This window comes from Manacus vitellinus, unplaced genomic scaffold (assembly GCF_001715985.3).
Source record: "Manacus vitellinus isolate BGI_N305 unplaced genomic scaffold, ASM171598v3 scaffold_54_pilon, whole genome shotgun sequence".
Taxonomy (NCBI): Eukaryota; Metazoa; Chordata; class Aves; order Passeriformes; family Pipridae; genus Manacus; species Manacus vitellinus.
Window position 1 is genome coordinate 878,994 of NW_021940645.1, and position 17,867 is coordinate 896,860.

At 40.7% G+C, this 17,867-nt stretch overlaps 2 protein-coding genes and 1 long non-coding RNA gene across 4 annotated transcripts; 2 read left to right on the forward strand and 1 right to left on the reverse strand.

Moving 5' to 3' along the window:
• The first annotated feature begins 2,014 nt into the window (after positions 1-2,014).
• Positions 2,015-4,916, forward strand: LOC103762952 (pulmonary surfactant-associated protein A). Of its 2 annotated transcripts, none has more exons than XM_018081562.2 (4): positions 2,015-2,128; positions 2,712-2,900; positions 3,521-3,598; positions 4,358-4,916. In XM_018081562.2, the coding sequence occupies exons 2-4, from the start codon at positions 2,759-2,761 to the stop codon at positions 4,732-4,734; spliced, it is 597 nt and encodes a 198-aa protein (XP_017937051.1). In that variant the 5' UTR covers positions 2,015-2,128; positions 2,712-2,758; the 3' UTR covers positions 4,735-4,916. The 2 variants fall into 2 exon arrangements, with proteins under 2 accessions (XP_017937051.1, XP_017937052.1); XM_018081563.2 differs by having other exon boundaries at positions 2,712-2,831.
• Positions 4,917-7,974: 3,058 nt separating this feature from the next.
• Positions 7,975-10,986, forward strand: LOC115307802. The gene is made up of 2 exons (XR_003916162.1): positions 7,975-8,190; positions 10,301-10,986. It is a non-coding gene; the product is annotated as an uncharacterized LOC115307802 (long non-coding RNA).
• A 1,503-nt stretch (positions 10,987-12,489) lies between these two features.
• LOC108641188 lies at positions 12,490-16,617 on the reverse strand. The gene is made up of 6 exons (XM_018081607.2): positions 16,424-16,617; positions 15,958-16,037; positions 15,066-15,180; positions 14,319-14,425; positions 13,976-14,090; positions 12,490-13,129 (listed from the first exon to the last, which is right to left on the reverse strand). The coding sequence occupies exons 1-6, from the start codon at positions 16,488-16,490 to the stop codon at positions 12,942-12,944; spliced, it is 672 nt and encodes a 223-aa protein (XP_017937096.2). The 5' UTR covers positions 16,491-16,617; the 3' UTR covers positions 12,490-12,941.
• Positions 16,618-17,867: the final 1,250 nt, after the last annotated feature.

A 17,867-nucleotide genomic window follows, 5' to 3' on the forward strand; every position in this document is an offset into this window, starting at 1 on the left:
GACAGGGTGGAAACAACAGCAGAACAGCACAGATATTAATGTAAACAGAAAATATGGATGGGGTTGGGGGCATGTAAATACAAACAGAAAATAAGGGAAGAATTTTTGAAGTTATCTGAGGTGTGACTAACACTACGGAGCAAAAGAACTAACTTTTAGGAAGCTAAATATACAAAGGAAAGGCTAACAAACAGATTTACTGGAAGGAACACACAGCCACTTTCATCAACTGAAATTCAACTCCAGCGTCTGTATTTCTTGAACCAGCTGAGAAAGCAGCATTGACCAATGTTTGCTAAGGACAACGTTTGTCCTTAGCATGTTTTGCACGTAACCTGCCTACATTGTGCAACACAACCTACTCCCAGAATATCCTTCCTTTGCTTCACTAGCACTGAAATCACAAAACCCTTTAAGATAGATGTGGAAACACGGAAGAAAAGTTGCTTCTCTACTCAAAAGTTTTTTGTTCTTTATCAGATCTGTGTCCTTGAATCCTCCTGGGCTTCTGTGATATGTGGCTCAGAGCAAGATTAGAAAATAGTTTACAAGTTATGATAGTTGTATAAAATATTCTATTAGGAAATCATAAACAAGCATAGCAGAAATACAGGTATATTTAAGTATCTATTTTAGCTTGCTCCATGTTATTAATATGCTGATGAAAATCCAGAGAAGGAGAGTTTATAATTTATCAAAACTACGGCAGTTTTTCTCAGGAGTCTATCACAAGAAAAATTCTGTCTCCCTCCAGGTTTCCCAGGCCATGAGTCAGCATGGGAAACCCACTAATGCAGGCCAAACCTCATCCTCTTCTCACATTTACCTAATCTGTTGTTTCTTCCAGGTGCAGTTGAAATGCTAAGGTTGTTCTCACCACGGATGCAAAGGCCAAGGTTCTGCCAGTGACCTTGCTCATTTGGAACCCAGGTAATGGCTTGTCTCATGTTCTTTCTTTGGCTTTGGTGGGGTTTTTTCAAAAAAAAAACAATTAGAAAACCTCTGCCAGAAGGTTATTAAAAGCATTACATCGAGCACTCAAAAGCTAAGAAACTTGAAATTTAACAAGAAACTTTAAACAAAGGTTACGCATGCAAATTTAAAACAGCCCTCTTCTGTCGAGATACATACAACTGAGTACTGCTTATTTATTTTTCACAGGACTGGTGCCTTTTCTAGGGCACTCAATAAACAATGCTGCAGGAACTAGTCAGTCATCTGTGGGCACACCACCAAGGACAAAGGACTCTACATCTGTTGTTGAAGTAAGTATGAACGTGCAGGGCACAGAGCAGAGTGCCTGTGGAGGTGATCCAGTAGCATCTCAGACCAATATGGATACTGCTCACATTCCCCCTCTAGTCTCAAAGCACTTTATTCCTCAACTGTCTTGGCTGTTAGCCTTGCTGCAACATCAGGATGCTGGCCTGACACCACAAGGATGATGCGACCACATCTTACTTGTTTGAACTGGAGCACAGCCTCAAACAGCTTTCCTGAAAGTCCCCATTAAATAGAACCAACTCTCAGCTGGGAATAACTTTAAAATGCTTGGCAAGGCACCAGTGATGTTCCTCATCTTGAGGCCTCTGTACTCACAAGACTGCTGTAGAGCAGCTTTTTCCTTCACTGAAAGGTCATTGTTCTGTTGGAGAAAACTGTTATTTATGATCTATAAACTTCCCCTGGAGTATTCTGTAAGATATTTAAGTATGTGCTTCTGTAGCTGTCTCCTTTATGCCTTGGTCTGTAATGAGAATGATGATTCATGTTTCATTCCAGGTGAATTTGTTTTGGCTTATCTTCAGTGACATTTCCAATTTAACATTTACACAGCCATTCTGTGGAAACACCAGGTATTTCAAATATGTATTGAGAAATTGCTTTGTTCTGCTTTAGGTTTGGTGTTTTAAAACGTGTGAAAGTGTTTCTACAAATTAAAAAAGTACCTTCAAGTATTTTGCTCACATTTTAAGTATGTTTGCCTCTTGAAGAAAATCATATGCAAATTCATATCAGATGACATGTTCTTTGTATTTCCTGTAAGTAAGAAGATGAATCTCAAGTTACATGCCCTATAAATTAGACCATTTATTAAGCCTTTCTTAATTCGTATTGGAGCTGCTAGGTAAGTTGAACATCTTTTAATAAGTTTTTGCTTAAATTTTGTTGAATCTATTAAACTATTACAAAATTCTCCATTTCTGATTTGTGTCTCAACATTTTTATTATCACTTTCACCTATTTTTATAGACCATGTCACCTGCTGTGAAGATATATTAAAAATGGATGCTGCAACGGAAGAATGAGCTTTAAAAATTGTTTTGTTCTTAAACCAATTGATAAAGACAGCTTGACCCAGTTTGTCCTAAACCAACTTTCTCTTGCTAAAGCAACCATGTGTCTGTTGCTCTCCTGTAAAATTAAAATTGAAACTATAGCTTTTTCCATGGGGCAAAATGGCATATAATGATATCTGTTGTACAAAGAAGAGCTCTGAAAGGGATGTTTTGGGTTTTTGCTCTGTGGACTTTTGTAGAGTAGCAGACTGTCTTTTGGAAAAATATTTTAATGATTTGAAATAAGCTAATTTTGTAACTACATTAATGGCATTCATGTCACTGTAAGCAAAGCTTAACATACAGAAAACTTCACACCCAGACAGCAAAATTCTGAAACATTTCCCCCCCCCTTTTTTTTTTTTAATACAGGACTCTACACTGGAGAGACAACCAGTCTGTTTTACCTTTGGCTTTAAATGATGCTGTCTCCACAGCTGTTCCACAAAATCTTAGGAGTAACTTTTTTCCTGCTCCCATTATGTGCCCAAGGTACACCTGCAGGATTTCTTTCATATATTTTCAAGCATTTGACTGGAGGTGGAACAGATGAAGAACTAAGTACGTGAAGTTACCATCTCTATTTTTATCTGCTCTGTTCCATTTTTATGCTTGGTAAACTCAGTGCTATCTTGCATAATCTGATGTGGGTTCTACTTGAGAGAAAATAATCAGATCTTTATTAATTCTTTGTATGAAGTAAGATGTCTAAATCTCTCCTATTGAATGATGCAGTGGTTCAATCCACAAAGAAAAGGTTATAATTTTCCATAGCAGAAGGAACTTGCTGCAAAGTGCTTAGGCTGGAGCTGCAAGAAAGTGCTTGAACAGCTTAAAGAATTCTATGAAGGATTCAGTCCCTAGACACAGTTAAAAATCAGCTAAACCTACGGCACAAATGCCAGTGTTTTGAGTGGAGTGGCTCAATCACTTAGAGGGAAGACTAACTCAGTTTACCAATTCCAGTTTTCCATAAACAGGTAATTTCTAGGAATGTATCCCCTATCCTTACAAAGATCAATGTCCAAAGATATCCCCTATTTAAAACACAGCAGTAAACTAAACTATGTCAAACATTTTAAAAGTTCACATTCATTTTCCGTGATTAACCCGTGCTTTTATCTTGAAAGCCAAGACTCAAACTATAACACAAAGCATATAATAGCTGCTTTTGTTCATAGCTTCCAAACCGGTGGCTGATGGTGAAATGGGAGACATTAATCATCAATTGGAACGTCGGATTTCCAGACTGGAAGGAGGTATTTTATCTGCCTTTACTTTCTGCTGTAACTTGATTAGTGGGGATAGACAGGATGAGCAAAAATGGCTTCTTAGGAAAAAGGCAGTATTTTCTCCAGTTTTGTTGCATTCTATTTATATCCTGTTTATATCATGCATGATAACTCTCAAATGGGGGGGTGGGGGATTAGATTTTCATAGTTAGTGGGGGATGCCTGGGTACCAGTTCTGAAGTAGGAGTGCAAGCAAGTCAGAAATGAAACAGATTAAAACCCCTTGCCTATGCTGAACTGCTCCATGGGCACCTCATTCTCCCAATAGACAAATAAACCTGAAAACATACCAAAACAGTCACAATTAGATCACATCTAAGATCCTACTCACTCAAGCACATAACACCAAATGTCAAGGACATCTGTATACTGCAAACCATCTCAGTCTTAGAGAGAGTCTCAAAGTCATATACTTCTTCCAAATGTAGAATTCCTCACTTCCTTCCCTCCTTCTCCAACCTGTTTTGTGCTTCTCCTGTTTCACTGACTATGTATTTATGTGCTTCTTCCCTTTTTCCCTTCTCCTCATTTTCAGATTTCTTCTGGCTTTTGGGGGTTAAATTTTTTCCTTCCTTTTTTTTAGCTTTGATTTCAAGTTCACCTTTCCTTTATCTTTTCCTGAGTTTAATCTAAAGTTATGGAGGAAAATAGCAGGAGTTAAAATTGGCAGTGAAGTCACCACAAAACAATGCACAGCAGTTTAACAGCTTTCACCTCATCTTGCAGTCCTCCGCTTGGAAAAGATGATAACGGAGTCTGGAGGAAAAATATTTGCTATCAGTGGGGAAAGGGCTGATTTCAATACTACGCTGCAAAAATGCAAAGAAGCTGGAGGGTCTATTGCTGCTCCGAGGAACCCGGGCGAGAACGATGCCATTCGGTACTTTGTGAAAACTTTTAATACCTACGCCTACCTAGGGCTAAAGGAATCTCTTATTCCAGGCAAATTCCAGTTTTTGAATGGTACAAAGCTGAGCTATACTAACTGGCATTTAAATGAACCTTCTGGCAAAGGGGAGGAGGGATGTGTGGAGATGTACACTGATGGCACTTGGAATGACAAAAGGTGCAACCAGAATCGCCTTATTGTCTGCCAGTTCTAGTGCTTCCCTTGCTGCTCTCTGGCAGGCTTTCTGGAATATGCTTCTCTCTTGGTTGTCTCTTCATTTGTAGCTAGTGAACTCAGACAATGCAGCATGAAAAAATAAAATTCACTCTTTCCCAGCCTGATTTATCTTTTAAACAAATGCCAGCTATAAAGAGGAAATTGTTTATAACAAAACCAGTGACCGTTTTGCCTGTTTTGTTATTCATTGCCCACTGAGTCTCTTAATACTACTGCCTATGGGTTTCTGCTGCTGTTAGACTGATAATTTATTACAAGACCAAAAAGTAGATTTCTTGAGCACATACCTAAAGTGGCTTGCAGCCATAAGATCTTCCAGCACCCCTTGACCCATAAGCCTCAAAGTCATGTGTATTTTGATCCCTTTCTGTAAGTTTCCCTTACCAAAACTACCTGTACAGACACTCCTGCTACCACTATTGTTGCTCAGCCTGTTTCCTTGGCCACTCTCACCCACAACAGGTCCCTTGAAGGAAGACATGAGCACTGCTGAGAGGGTGACACAGAGCCATGAGCACACAGGGGACTCACCCACCTTACATTTCCCATGGGAAACTTTGGAGTCAGCAGGTCTTTAGCCTTCATATACCTCAAAAATGGTGGCCAGAAGCCACCAGTCCTGAGCCCCTTCAGCAACTCCTAATCCCTTTCTGACTCAAAGGAGTGAACCCAAGGTTCCATGCCACATGGGATGTGTGTGGAAGAAAACGCACAGGAGCTAACAGGAGTTACCATGTGGTTTAGGTCAGTAGAGCCATGACAAAGCCGATTTTTTTAAGCTAGATTATACCAAGATTCAGGGACAACTAATTTTGGGCACCACAGTGCTGTTTGTCAGGCCCTCACTGAGATGCCCACAGGGCTAAGCTTGGTGGATACCTACCCTGCTGAAGCAGCCAATACTCCACACTCCTTGCAGAAGCTGCTCAGAGCCTGCACTTTCCAGCTCAGGCTAAAGGCTCTGCATAAGCTCCATGACATGGCACAAAGGCTGGTTGAGTGTCTGGGCATGTCTCCATACACGTAAATCCAAGTGCCTGGCCATCAGTCACACTCACTCGCACTGTGTTAGTTCCAGCTTGGTCATGGACAGCTGAGCAAGGAAACATTGCCCTCTGTGTGACAGGGAGACAGAACAGTCAAAGTATGAAGGTAACTGGGGAGGGAAGGCATGCTCACAGCTGGTGTGAACCCAGGGGCCAGCAAAGGGGTTGCTTGAGCCTCGTAGCTCTGCACATCACTGTAATTCCAGAGCAGCAACTTGCCATGCACAACATTCCTGCACTGGCTTAAATTCAATTACTAAATTATTTTGAGCACAAGGTCTCTCCACCTGCTCTGTGACAAGGCATGGCTCTTCCTGGCCACAATTCAGCCCTGTGTTTGATGTCAGGGCCTGCAAATCATTCTTGCTGTTATTCTCTGCAAGCTAAGCAATTTATCTTACAGGTATTTACTTAGGATGATTAATGCAACAGGGCTAACTTCAAACCAAGACACCTTTCTGCTTGAACAGTTTGGTGCCTGCAGGTGGTCTACCTCCACAGGTTACTTAATTATTCACTCCAGCAGTATTCAAATCCTTCATCACAATGCATACTAAATAGGACCATGTTTCCAAGAGCTGTAAAGTTATCTCAACACATGCAAAGATAAAACTTACGTGAGCAAAGTCCTCAGTTTATCCATGCATGTGTTTAGTATGTAAGGAGATCTGCAAGATGTTAACTAATGCCTTGTTTCTGGACAACATAGCCAAAATATAAACTACTGAACCCCATATCATCTGAGGTGTAGGTATGCTGCTGTATTAATCCAGCTGAAAGGTACATAGAGGGGAAGCGAGGACTCAGGAGTCCACAGGCACTGTGGCACTTTCTAACTCTGTTCTCACTCACGAATGTTTTACAGCTCACCAGTACCTGCCTGCACCCACCAGCTCACCTGTCCACGTCCTCAGCCTTGCGTGACTCCTGTTGTGAAACCAGCTCTGCCATGAGCACAAGGAAACAGGATCGTGAGCATCGCCTCGTATAGTAGTTTTCCACTCATATTCCAGTGAAGCTTAGGAAGTTTACAATGATTAACATCATCCTGGGAATGAATTTGGACACACACCCCACCACCACCAAACATTTAAAGCCAAGGTAAGTTTTTTTTTATTTTATCCTTCTTATCTCCAGAGAGTTACAGAGTTATCTCAAAATTAGAGAGGTGTCTGAAAAAGTGGCTGCCTTCAGTGTTAGTCTAATGAATATGTGCCACAGAAGAAATGTTCCATCACCACGCCAGCTTTGGTCATTTCCCCCATGGGTTCCCAGGGAAGAGGGTAAAGGACTTTGTGTGTTACTGCACAGCTACAGATGCTGAGCCTGTTCAGACACCGTAGCTACTTGTGGTTCTAAGTGAGGACATAAAAAACCTCAAAGCAAATATTTGTCATCCTGCCTGACACTGTCACCTCCAGCAACCCTGCTGGCAGCAGGCAGGACTGGAAACAGCAGTCTTGGCCTGAAAAACAAATTGGTTCAAGATTTGGGCACTGAATTTATTTCCTAAATCTGAATGAGAGGGAAGTATAGCATCCTCTGATTTGTGAAAAGACCCAGACTGCAGTTTGTCCTTCACACCTTCCCTTGTCAACAGACAAGGGCCAGATGCAGTACTGTGCTCAGGCAGGAGGGCCAGTTCTCAGGGACTGTGTAATGCCACCTCCACAACAGCATGGACCAGAGCCAGAGCTGGCTTAGCAAAGCCTCTGAAAACGTTTCTACATGCTCTTTACTCTGTACAGTAGATACTGCAGCAGCCTGAGCATAGCTGTGATTTCTCAGATATGTAAATAAAGCTAAGCCTGTAAGTAGCAAAGTAGGTTGTAGAACATGCATAGTTGGAAGAGATGTGGGTGTATGAACCCCTTGAATTTGCAGTGACCTTCATCTCTGAAGCTGCATGTGCTATTCATAATAATAATAATAATAATCAGTCAGAATATGAATTAATCAGATTACTCACTTCTGAGTAAATAAAATGATTTACACGGAAAGCCCAAGTGGCCATCAGTTTACACTACAAGTGACTGTCTCCTAAAGCAGCTTGTGCATGTGGAAACAGCCAGCTATTGTTTTGCTGATTCCAAGCAAACTGCAGTCAAGGCAGGCCAGCTTTCATCAGTTGTTTGGAAAGGATTGTGCCACTTTAAGAACACCAAGTGGGAGGCAACACAAGTACCACTGAACAAACAAGTACCTGTGTACACTGCTGTGCTCACCTGAGCCTCACACAGGTGAGGGGACGCTGCCCTCACCCTCCCTCCTTCATTCTGCAGGTTGAACACCTCTAACACAGGCTCCTGCTGCCTGAGGGTGGAGGATGGACACCCAAACGAAGCAACACGATTTTTTGTGCAAGACACCTTGAGGACACTGAGAAGGTAAGAGCAGATAGAAAAGATCTGAATACCTACAGGGCCACACAAGTTTTAGAGAAAGCCAGAACTTATTTCAGGTAGTCAAGCTGAGAAAGGTGAAAAAATTCAACACAAATTCAACTGCTTCATGGCATTCCTGCAAAAATAAAGGGATAGTTAAATTATTTCTCATTTGGTTAAAAGGTTGTCAGCAGGGAAGATATGAAGAAGAAACTGTAGAGTTGCTATTCATATAATTTATTTTAAGTTCACTAATATCAAAATAGTTTGCTAAATAGTTAGAATTATGTCTGCAAGTAAATTGCATAGGGCAATGCTTTTTTCTCCTTTTAAACTTAGATCAGTTTGCATAAGTAATTCAAATGTGTTTAAAGTCTAAATATTTCAGAACAAGAAATGTCTGTTTGACTCAGATGTAGGTAACTCATCTCTGCTACACATTCAATAATCAGGAAAATAATAGACATATGTCAGAATGTGTTATCTGACATTAAACAAAATATAAAAGTCAAAATCTTTGTGTCCAGAAAGTGTGATTGATGATTCCTTTAAATAACATCTGAGAAAATTCTCTTGCATTTTAACTTTTATTGTAATCACATGCTTCCTTTGGAAGTGAGGTGAAACTAAAGGCATGATCAGCATAATGCCAATAGTGTGCTATACTATTTTTACCTTATTAAATATTCTCTGTCTTCATCATAACTTTCTTTTTCAAAATCTTCTCCCAGGTTTCACATATTTAATTTCTTCACCCAAATTTCATATTTTTTTTTAAGTATTTTAAGCTAGATTTTTGTCCTGCTGTGACTTTACTCACAGGAAGCTAAATATATGCACATTTTACTTAATCAGACTAAACTACAGCATGCTTTATAAATACTGAAATCCTGCATAAATGAATACTGAACTATTACAATTAGCACTGAATTCAAGTGTTATTTGTAGAGGGAGATATTTATAACAAACAAGTTCAATGAAATTTCTTTTAATATTTAATGATTCTGAGAATTTTCATACACTCTTGGTTTGAAAGGTTTAGCCCTCTAGAGATCAAAGCAGCATCATTAGATCTTTCTAAGGTTTTATATAGTTGAAATGCAGCCTTTTCTCTTAGGTACCAAACTCATTAATTTGATTTCTGGCTCCTATAGGAAGGAGTTTTAAGTGATGCTTTTAACTTGCAGTATAGTTATCTCTTGATCATCCCCCTCATTTCAAGTCCATGATTGTGCCAGACATCCACGTTTCAAAACTTTTCATGTTCTTACCATTTCCTACCTCTGCTTGTAACACAAGAAGTGGCAGAGAAATTCACCTTTCTGCAGGTGCACAAGATTACAAGGCACACTATGGGCATTGCAGCAGCAATGACCTCCCTCTTCAGAAAACAAATCATGTGTAATTATCTCTAACTATTAATAGGAAGTTGGCAGTTAAGTTAGAGAACAAGTACACAGTAGCACTTGCTTTCCCCCACTTGAAGGCTAAATATTTAAATCACTGACTGCATGGAAAATGAAGCAGAACAAGTCATCACTGTTGCTGGTTTATGCCTCTTGACTTGCTTTTCCATTAATATAATTATGTGCCTGGGAGAAGAATGTTCACACCTCTGCAAAACAAGAAGTGTTCTGCAGCTCCAGTTGTGCTAAAGCACCTGGGAGTTCATCTTTGTATCTCACTGAGCAGCTCTCATATGCAGACAATATGGGAGCTGTAAGCCCTGTTTGTAGAAGATACTGGAATTTCAATAGTAAATGTCTGGTTTTATTTAGCATACTTAATTAGCATAATTTAGTGGAATTGGTGACCTACTAAAATATCAAAGATTGTAGAATCAGTTGAAGGAAAGGAAAGGGAAAGGAAAAAGGAAAGGGAAAGGAAAAAGGAAAGGGAAAGGAAAAGGAAAAAAGGAAAAGGAAAAGGAAAAGGAAAAGGAAAAGGAAAAAGCCATCCCGGACCAGCAGCCAAGGAAAGGGAATCGTTCCCAAGGCCAGAAGGAAAACCCGCCGGGAGGGCAAGAGCCCAGGCTGGCTAAAGCAAACACATGTACACAGATCGTAAGTCCCATTTGAAAGAAAATAATGCAGTGTCCCTCTTTGCTTTACAGCCTCGGACTCTTGCAATGGAGGAAATAACGGTGGAAACAGTCCTGGCCCCGTGGCAAATCCTGCTGGTGATCCTCGCCGCAGTGCTGGCCATGAGTCTGCTCATGCTCCTGCCCCCCGCTGCCGTGGTGCTCTGGAGGATGAAGCGTGTGCCGCAGGTCTCCCTGCAGGGCTCGGTGTGAGCCAGCCCTGCAAACAGCCGCCACACCACCCTTCCCTGCAGAGCATGGTTCGGAACGATCGCATCTCTCAGGATCGCTCTTTCTGCCCAAGATCCACCCAAAAGCAGCGGGTTTACCAGTCTATTGCTGCTTAGTTCCTGTGAGTAGAGAATGGGTGTGATTTTGTCGTCGTGAACTACAGTTCTGAGCACTTTGCCTTTCATTTTTTGGCTATATTTTAATTACTGTTATTGGCTCAGTTCCTAGACTGAGTTCTTCTCTTGTGTTATAATGGCCTGAAAGAGAAGCAAGCATAATGCAGCATTGTATTTCCTTAATTAATATCAGGAAAGCCTCCCTGTTTATAGTTACACTGTAAATATTACCAAAGCCTTCTAGCTGAGATGACTGACAGTTATGCAAGTGAACTTATCAGAAGCATGCAGGATACTCTAGGGAGGTAGTACTTTAGTCTGGTTGTATTGCAGAACCTAAAAAAATAAATAATCAGAGAATGGTGCAATAAATAAGCATATTGTGCTTCTTTTGTCTGATCTGAAAACTTACTCACCTAAAATGTTCTTAATGTCTTTCCTTCCATATGAGTTTTCTTCTCTCTGCAACATCCAAGTGCCAGAACACAAAGCCCCCCACCATCCTGGAGCAGGAGCATGAGGGATGGCCCAATGCTCAGACATGCCCAGCCAGACACCAACGTGAGGTTAATGCAAACATACAGCAACTGTTTGCCTGAAATAAATTCTGCAAATTTACTTTGGGAAATAATATTATTAAGTTGACTTTACTTTTTAACTGTCTTGTAGAGGCTTATTGGGTCAACCTCCCTTTCTAATATATAAATAATAACTTGGATGGTGGGCATAGAACAAAACTGTTTCTCTGCAAGTTTTTGGAAAAAAAAACAAAAACAAAACCACCCAGCAACCCAATCTCCAGCTTAATATCAAATTTATGACACATCATATTAAAGCTTTCCAGCCTAATTCTTCCACATTATGTGATGCTCATTATCAGGATTCCTGACACACAGAATTAATTTAATTAAACAGATTTAATAGTTTCTGTTCATTTACAAGAGCAATGGATTTGATTTCCTTACGAAATACAATATTAGTTTTCTTTTTTTGGTTGGTTTAGGAAGTCACCAAATAGATTAATATAATTGAGAGAAAAAATGTTTTTTAACACCAGTAGAAAAAATATACTGGAAACTGCTCCAGATATTTTAGCTGAACATCAGCTTTAATGAACTGGCTGAAAAGACTCAAACCCATTACAATTTCATTTGATAGAGATCATTTGTTTGACAGAAATAAACAAACTCACAAGTGACTCAAAAGCCATTGCTTTTCTTTAAGACTACAGCACTTTTGTCTCCAACACAATGACTTAAGTTACTGCTGCATGGTTTATAAGCAGCCAAAGCAGCCAAATCATCCCTTTGCTGGTGTAATTATCTGCTCTATTCATTGTCATATGACTGTCTGCTCCTGGGCCCAAAAGCAGCTGCTGTTTTCTTTTGCTTGTAATGACTGGATTTTAAGTCTGAAATATGAGATGTAAATATATATCTGAATCATTTATCCAATTAATGATGTAAAGGTCAATTATACATCATCTAGCACAAAACTATGCTGTCTGTGGCTGAGAGATTGACAGGAATAGGAAAAAGGTAAAGAAGGGAAAGGAAACACAAACAGATGAGCTGTCTGTCTTCAGACCTACAGCTTCAGTGTTTGCTCAACAGAAGAAAATGAAAATATAACTACAAGCACAGATTCCACTGAAAACCAAGCAATAACTAAGCTTCTTGTTTACATTTCATAATAATTCACATGCACATCTCTTTGGTAGCTACAGCTCCACAAATTAACTGGATTACCAGGGCTAAGCTGTCTTTGGTCTTCACTTGCCCCAAGTGCCAGGTGGACAATGGACAGGTTTTCTGCTGATGTTCTAAACCCCGGTCAAGCAGGCACATGAATAAAGAATTACATCCCTACAACCAGTAACTGTTATGACATTCATTGTTTTAATGTTCATCAGAGCAACAATAGTGATTAATTGGCAACTATAAAGGTAAGTAGAACTATGGCCCTTTCTCATCAAAGATGACCCCTGACAGAGAACGATTTCTGATAACAATTAGTGTGTTTAAATAATGACTGCATCCATTAAAAAACTGTAATTCTTATTTAATTCCAGCTAGACAAATTTAAGCCATAAAAGTGAACTTCTTTCTTTGAAACACTTCCACCATGAGCGATGTCATTCGATTTAATCTATATCTCTGTACGCCAAAGCTGAGGTCATATTATGACTATGGTCTCTAGTCCTTTAACTAAACAAAAGCTGTATGCTTACATGTCTTAGAAATGATTTCACTGCTCTGCTTCTCTTGTCAAAATACCCATGTCAGACTGCAGGCAGCTGGCTGGTCTGTGGCACAAGCTTTTTGGTGCTAGTAACCGCAGATGATACAATCAGCCTCCTCATCCCGTTTGGAGCTGTCAATGCCTTGCTCAGCAAGCTCTTTCAGGAAGATGTTTAGCTGCTCTCTCTGAGTTTCAGGGAAGGCTACTGTGTGCAGACAGGTGCTGTTGCTGGGGAAATAGGCAGATTTAGCTCCACCGATGGCCATCTCAGAGGCTGGAAAGATCAAAGATGACCAAAAGGAAAATTAAAAAAAAAAAAAAGGCAGCTGAATTACTTAGCTTAGACTTGTCCTGGTCTTTAAACAAGTGCTAGACTAGTCTTCAACTTGGAATAAAAGTGCCTAGATGATTGCTTTTGTTAAGCCTTAGAAAACAACTGCTTTAGCAACAAGGCACTGTCAACAGTAAAATATTTTTCCACTAACCATAGGAGGGATAGGGTAGCCTGTTTGTGTATTTATGTGCACCTTTATTTTTAAATTAAGGCAATAACAACAGAGTCAGACAGCCTGCTTAGGGTCACAGATTGCTCAATGGGCACAAAGGGAGCAGACTTAAAACCCTTGGGCTGCTGCATGAAGACGCTGGCTGGGGACCAGCTGCTGGGGTTTATTGTGTACACACAGGGAATAGTGCAGGTGCTGGCCAATTTTACTGAGATTCTTCAAGTACTGCTGCAAGATAAACAGTTTTATACTCTACTGCTGTCTGTCCAGTGGGTCACACAGACTTTGTGCAACAGGGGGTTTGTGTCAAGGTGATACCAATTTCCTGTTTAAAAAAAAAAAAAAAAAGGTGCATCTTCCCACAAATATTGCATATGTGTCATATTTGCTACCCCACGCTGAAATGGCAGTGCTCAGGCCTTTGTGATAGTTTTAAAGCTAACGTGATTTCTCATTCAGCAATTTGCCAGCCCAGAGCTAGCTCTCAAAATGTCACACATGCCTAGGTTGTCACACGTGCCAAGAAAGAAAACCTTTTCTTTCCTCCTTTTTTTTTAAACAAAAGAGCCAGAGCCTCCTGTCCTCAGGAACAGATATGTCTGAGGAATACTTACGGTTGCAAACAGCCAGTTCCTTTCCCCCAACAAACTGCGTGGTCCAGGAAAACCCAGTGGTATTACCACATGCTTCATACAGTCTGCTGCTTCTGAGGAACTGAAAGTCATAACCCTTGGGAAACAATGACAGGGAGCAAATAAACAAACAGTGTCTTAGGATAGGTCATGGTAACTGTAAGACGAAGAAACATTCAGCCAGCGAAGATCAATACAAACACTACAACCAATCCTTCTAAGGAACACAAATGGTATAGCAAGGAAAATTATGCATTACACAATAAACAGCTGTAAATTACTGCGTGGATGCAGCAATATAGCAGCAGTAAGCCACGGATGTTACCTTGTTGCACATGGGTTTGCAGTACTGAGCGCTGTCGGTGGTGACACACACCAGCCCACCGTTCCTTGGGGCCAGTGGGAGAGGGCATGGAGGCAGCTGCTTGCAAACTTTTGAGTGGATTAAAAACAAAAACCAAACCAAACCAAAACAAAAAAAACCACAAAAAACCAAAACAAAACAAAACAAACAGACAAACAAACAAAAGAGCAAGAAAACTATGTATCAGAGTGAAAGTGATTATAAAAGTCTCCCCTTCCCAAGCAAACTCTTGGGTATGGTTGATAACTGCCCCCACTAGCTGACTGTCAAAGTAAGCATTTTCGCTTGTTTGAAGATTTTTTTCCCCTTTTTATTTTTTTGGCAACACCCAACTTTCCCATCACTTTCCCACCACAACAGTGTCAGCACCAGTTACACTTTGGTGGTAAGGTGGCTCAAAGGGGTATTCACGTTCACAGCACTGACATTCAGTACTATTATGGCCAAAACTATCCAAATATTTCTTGGAAAAATATGACTAGCATACTCTGTTCTGCAGGAACAGAGGGACTGCTCGTATTTGTGCTGCTGTGCCTCCCCAGCCCCTGCCAGCCCAGTGGTTAAGCACCTGTACCTCCTGCTGCTTATTTCCCCCAAAGAAATGCAGATATTTGGCTTACTATGAGTACAGGGAGAACAAATTTTCTTAGTGCTTCTCCACTGCCACTTAACCAGCAAAGGGGAGTGTTGGTACAGGAGGGGACTCACATTTCTCTTGAACAGGGCGCAGGAGATCAAGTGTTTCTTGCAGTGTCCAGACAAGGGAATTGATTGAAGCTTTCTTACCCTTGGCAATCATTTCAGGAAGGCATTTTGAATATTTCTATTGGGATAAGGGAGAAAATGTCTAAGTTTAAGAGGAAAAACATTGGAGCCTTGGAGTTAATTAATTAATGTGGTCAGATAATTTTCCTTTTCTTTTTTTCCTTAATACATAACAAGAACCATCTGGAAAATTGTATAGCTTTCAGTAATCCTAATCTCCCTACAGTGTTTTGGAAGAAATCTGGCTTTCTTTTAAAACTGTGACTAGATAGGATTTTTCCATCATATCGAGCTCAAGAAGAGGACTGGTGGTTTGGTGGTTTTCTTCCTATATATGAAAAGATGCCTTTGTAAATAACTGTATGTACTTTATTTCTATATAAAACACTGGTTTGTTACACTTATCTTCTGAATGCTGACACCTTACAGACTCTGTATGTTTGTGTGTGTAAAAAAAAAAAATCTGTTTGTGAATGTGTGCAAACAAAGAAGTTAACGAATTCTTAGCTAGCTGTTGTTATTTATATAGCTATACTGTTTATGTTAAAGCCACTTTATATATATCCAGAGCAAAGCAAAACTGGAAAATAAATCCACAAGGACATTTTTTGGTCTAGCAGTAGCAGGACCAAAGACATGGCAAGGCAAATGACACTGATATTTTTCTGCTCCTGTATGTCCTCCCCTCCCTCCCCAGCACGTTCTTTGCACGTTGCCAAAGCAGTACATGAGTCCTGCTGGCCCAGCCAGCCCAGGCAGAGGTGGCAGGAGCCCACCAGCACAGGAGGGGGGTGCAGAGCAGGCCCTGGGGTGGCCAGTGCAGCCAAGCTCTTACCTCAAGACTCTCATTCACATCATCTATGGTTGCACTTTCGCATTCACTTGGACTGGCAAAAGCTCCGATTTCAGTAAAATCTAAAAGACAAGCAGAAGCAGGTACTTAGCAATGTAATAATCCTTCCTGACACATCAACAAAGCCCAAATACCACATCATAGTGCTTATTTAGAGGAATTGTGCCACTATCCTGCAGTCCTAGTCCTGCCTTGTATACCTGAGGTGATCAAGGCTCAAATGTGAATAAGCTGTACAAATACTGATTTATTTGAAGCAGTTAGCAATCTGAACATCGTTTGTGGCCTCTTGGGGCTGGGTTCCTGAGCAGGGTCCTTCACTTCTGTAAGACAGCCACTAATAATTATTATTAATACTAATTTTTATAAAATTAATTTATAATTTATAATACTAATTATTAATAATACTAATAATTGTTAACCATATTCAAGAATGGCAATAACTTACCTGCAAGAAGCAGTGCTGAACTTAGGAAAACCAGTGTTTTCCAGAGTGGGCAGGAGCAGAACAACATTTTTTTCCTACAGGAGACCAGGGGCTAATTACCTGTTGCTTGTGGTGCCCAGGAGCAAAAGCACTGGAGTCAGGCACAAAGCTGCCTGTCTCTGGGTCACTGGTTGTTTACAGTGGGCCTGGCTCCAAGGCAGAGCTGTGATAAGGGATTAGGGGGATGAACATGCTGCCCTACTTGCCAGGAAGCCCAAGGAGAGCTTGCCAGCAGGGTTTACAGAGGGCAAGGGCCGTTCTCTTTAGGGTACTGAGCCGGATCGGCTTCTCTGCTGCTGCCAACTCCACTGGGAAATTTTCAGATTAACTGGTTTACTGTAAACATGTTTAGTGTATGCACATTCTTGTGTGCTCTTGCTCTCTATCTACCTTCCCATCTGTCTCTGTTTGTCTGTCTCTCTCACACACATACTCTCATAGAAGACATAAGAATGCCTTACCTACAGGGCTCCACCTCATATCTTATGGTCCAAGAGAAAGCTCAGAACATGAAATGACAACTGATTTGAACCAAGGGGTTATACCCTGTATCCTGTAGCATCCAGAATTTAGCTACTTTTTTTTTTTTTCATGGAGCCATGAACCTCATATGCTCATATCCACTAATGGGAAAAGCTGAATAACTAGTAGAATTGCCACAGAAGTTTGATCATTTACCCTACACATTTACTAGCAGATTAATCCAATTATCCAGCTACTGCTAACATGATAGGGGTGTGCTGACCCCATCTGTAAAATCCAGGGTTCACAGTCATAGCCTTTCATCTGACAGCCTGTCACCCCAACACACACACACACTGCCAAGCCTTGCCTGGCCATCACCCAGCTACAGACACAACCCCCACCCACCCCTCCTCTCCAACAAACCTTTAATGGTTGTTGCTGTCACTACCAGAGCAGAACTGTTCATTTTGTCCGCAGGTGGGTTTTTTTGTTGAGACATGGACATGCTGCTTCTGCGCTGTGTTACGCACCACATTTATCTATAAGGTACTTACTTTCTCAGGTTTCTTTTTTTTAAAATTTTTCATTCATTTGCTTCTGTTGGTTGTAGTCTGATGTATTACGACCAGGTGATCCTGAAGAAGTTAAGCCAACAGCAAGACATCCAGCACATTCACAAAGAAGTGTCTTCTTATGCCATCTCAGGAACATTAGTGTAATCAATAAAGTGGAACAACCTCTGGCTTGACCAGATAGACTTTGTGTTTATGACATACTTGACAGGAATAAATGGCAGCTTTTCCTTTAGCATTCATCACGGTCAGCCACTCTCCACCACATCTATTTGGGAGGCACTGTACAAAGACATTTAGTTAGGAGATAAACACGGGGTGGCAGCATTTCTCCAGCGTAGAAGATTTAACAGAAAGCTGGGTAAACC

Excerpts from the sequence above, each read along its gene's own strand:
- LOC103762952 (XM_018081562.2), top strand. The coding sequence starts at position 2,759 with ATGATGCTGTCTCCACAGCTGTTCCACAAAATCTTAGGAGTAACTTTT. Across the intron at positions 2,901-3,520 it reads TGGAACAGATGAAGAACTAA|CTTCCAAACCGGTGGCTGAT; the intron begins GTACGTGAAGTT and ends TTTTGTTCATAG. Across the intron at positions 3,599-4,357 it reads GATTTCCAGACTGGAAGGAG|TCCTCCGCTTGGAAAAGATG; the intron begins GTATTTTATCTG and ends CTCATCTTGCAG.
- LOC108641188 (XM_018081607.2), bottom strand. The coding sequence starts at position 16,490 with ATGTTGTTCTGCTCCTGCCCACTCTGGAAAACACTGGTTTTCCTAAGT. Across the intron at positions 14,426-15,065 it reads GCGCCCTGTTCAAGAGAAAT|TTTGCAAGCAGCTGCCTCCA; the intron begins GTGAGTCCCCTC and ends TCCACTCAAAAG. Across the intron at positions 14,091-14,318 it reads GCAAACCCATGTGCAACAAG|GGTTATGACTTTCAGTTCCT; the intron begins GTAACATCCGTG and ends TTGTTTCCCAAG.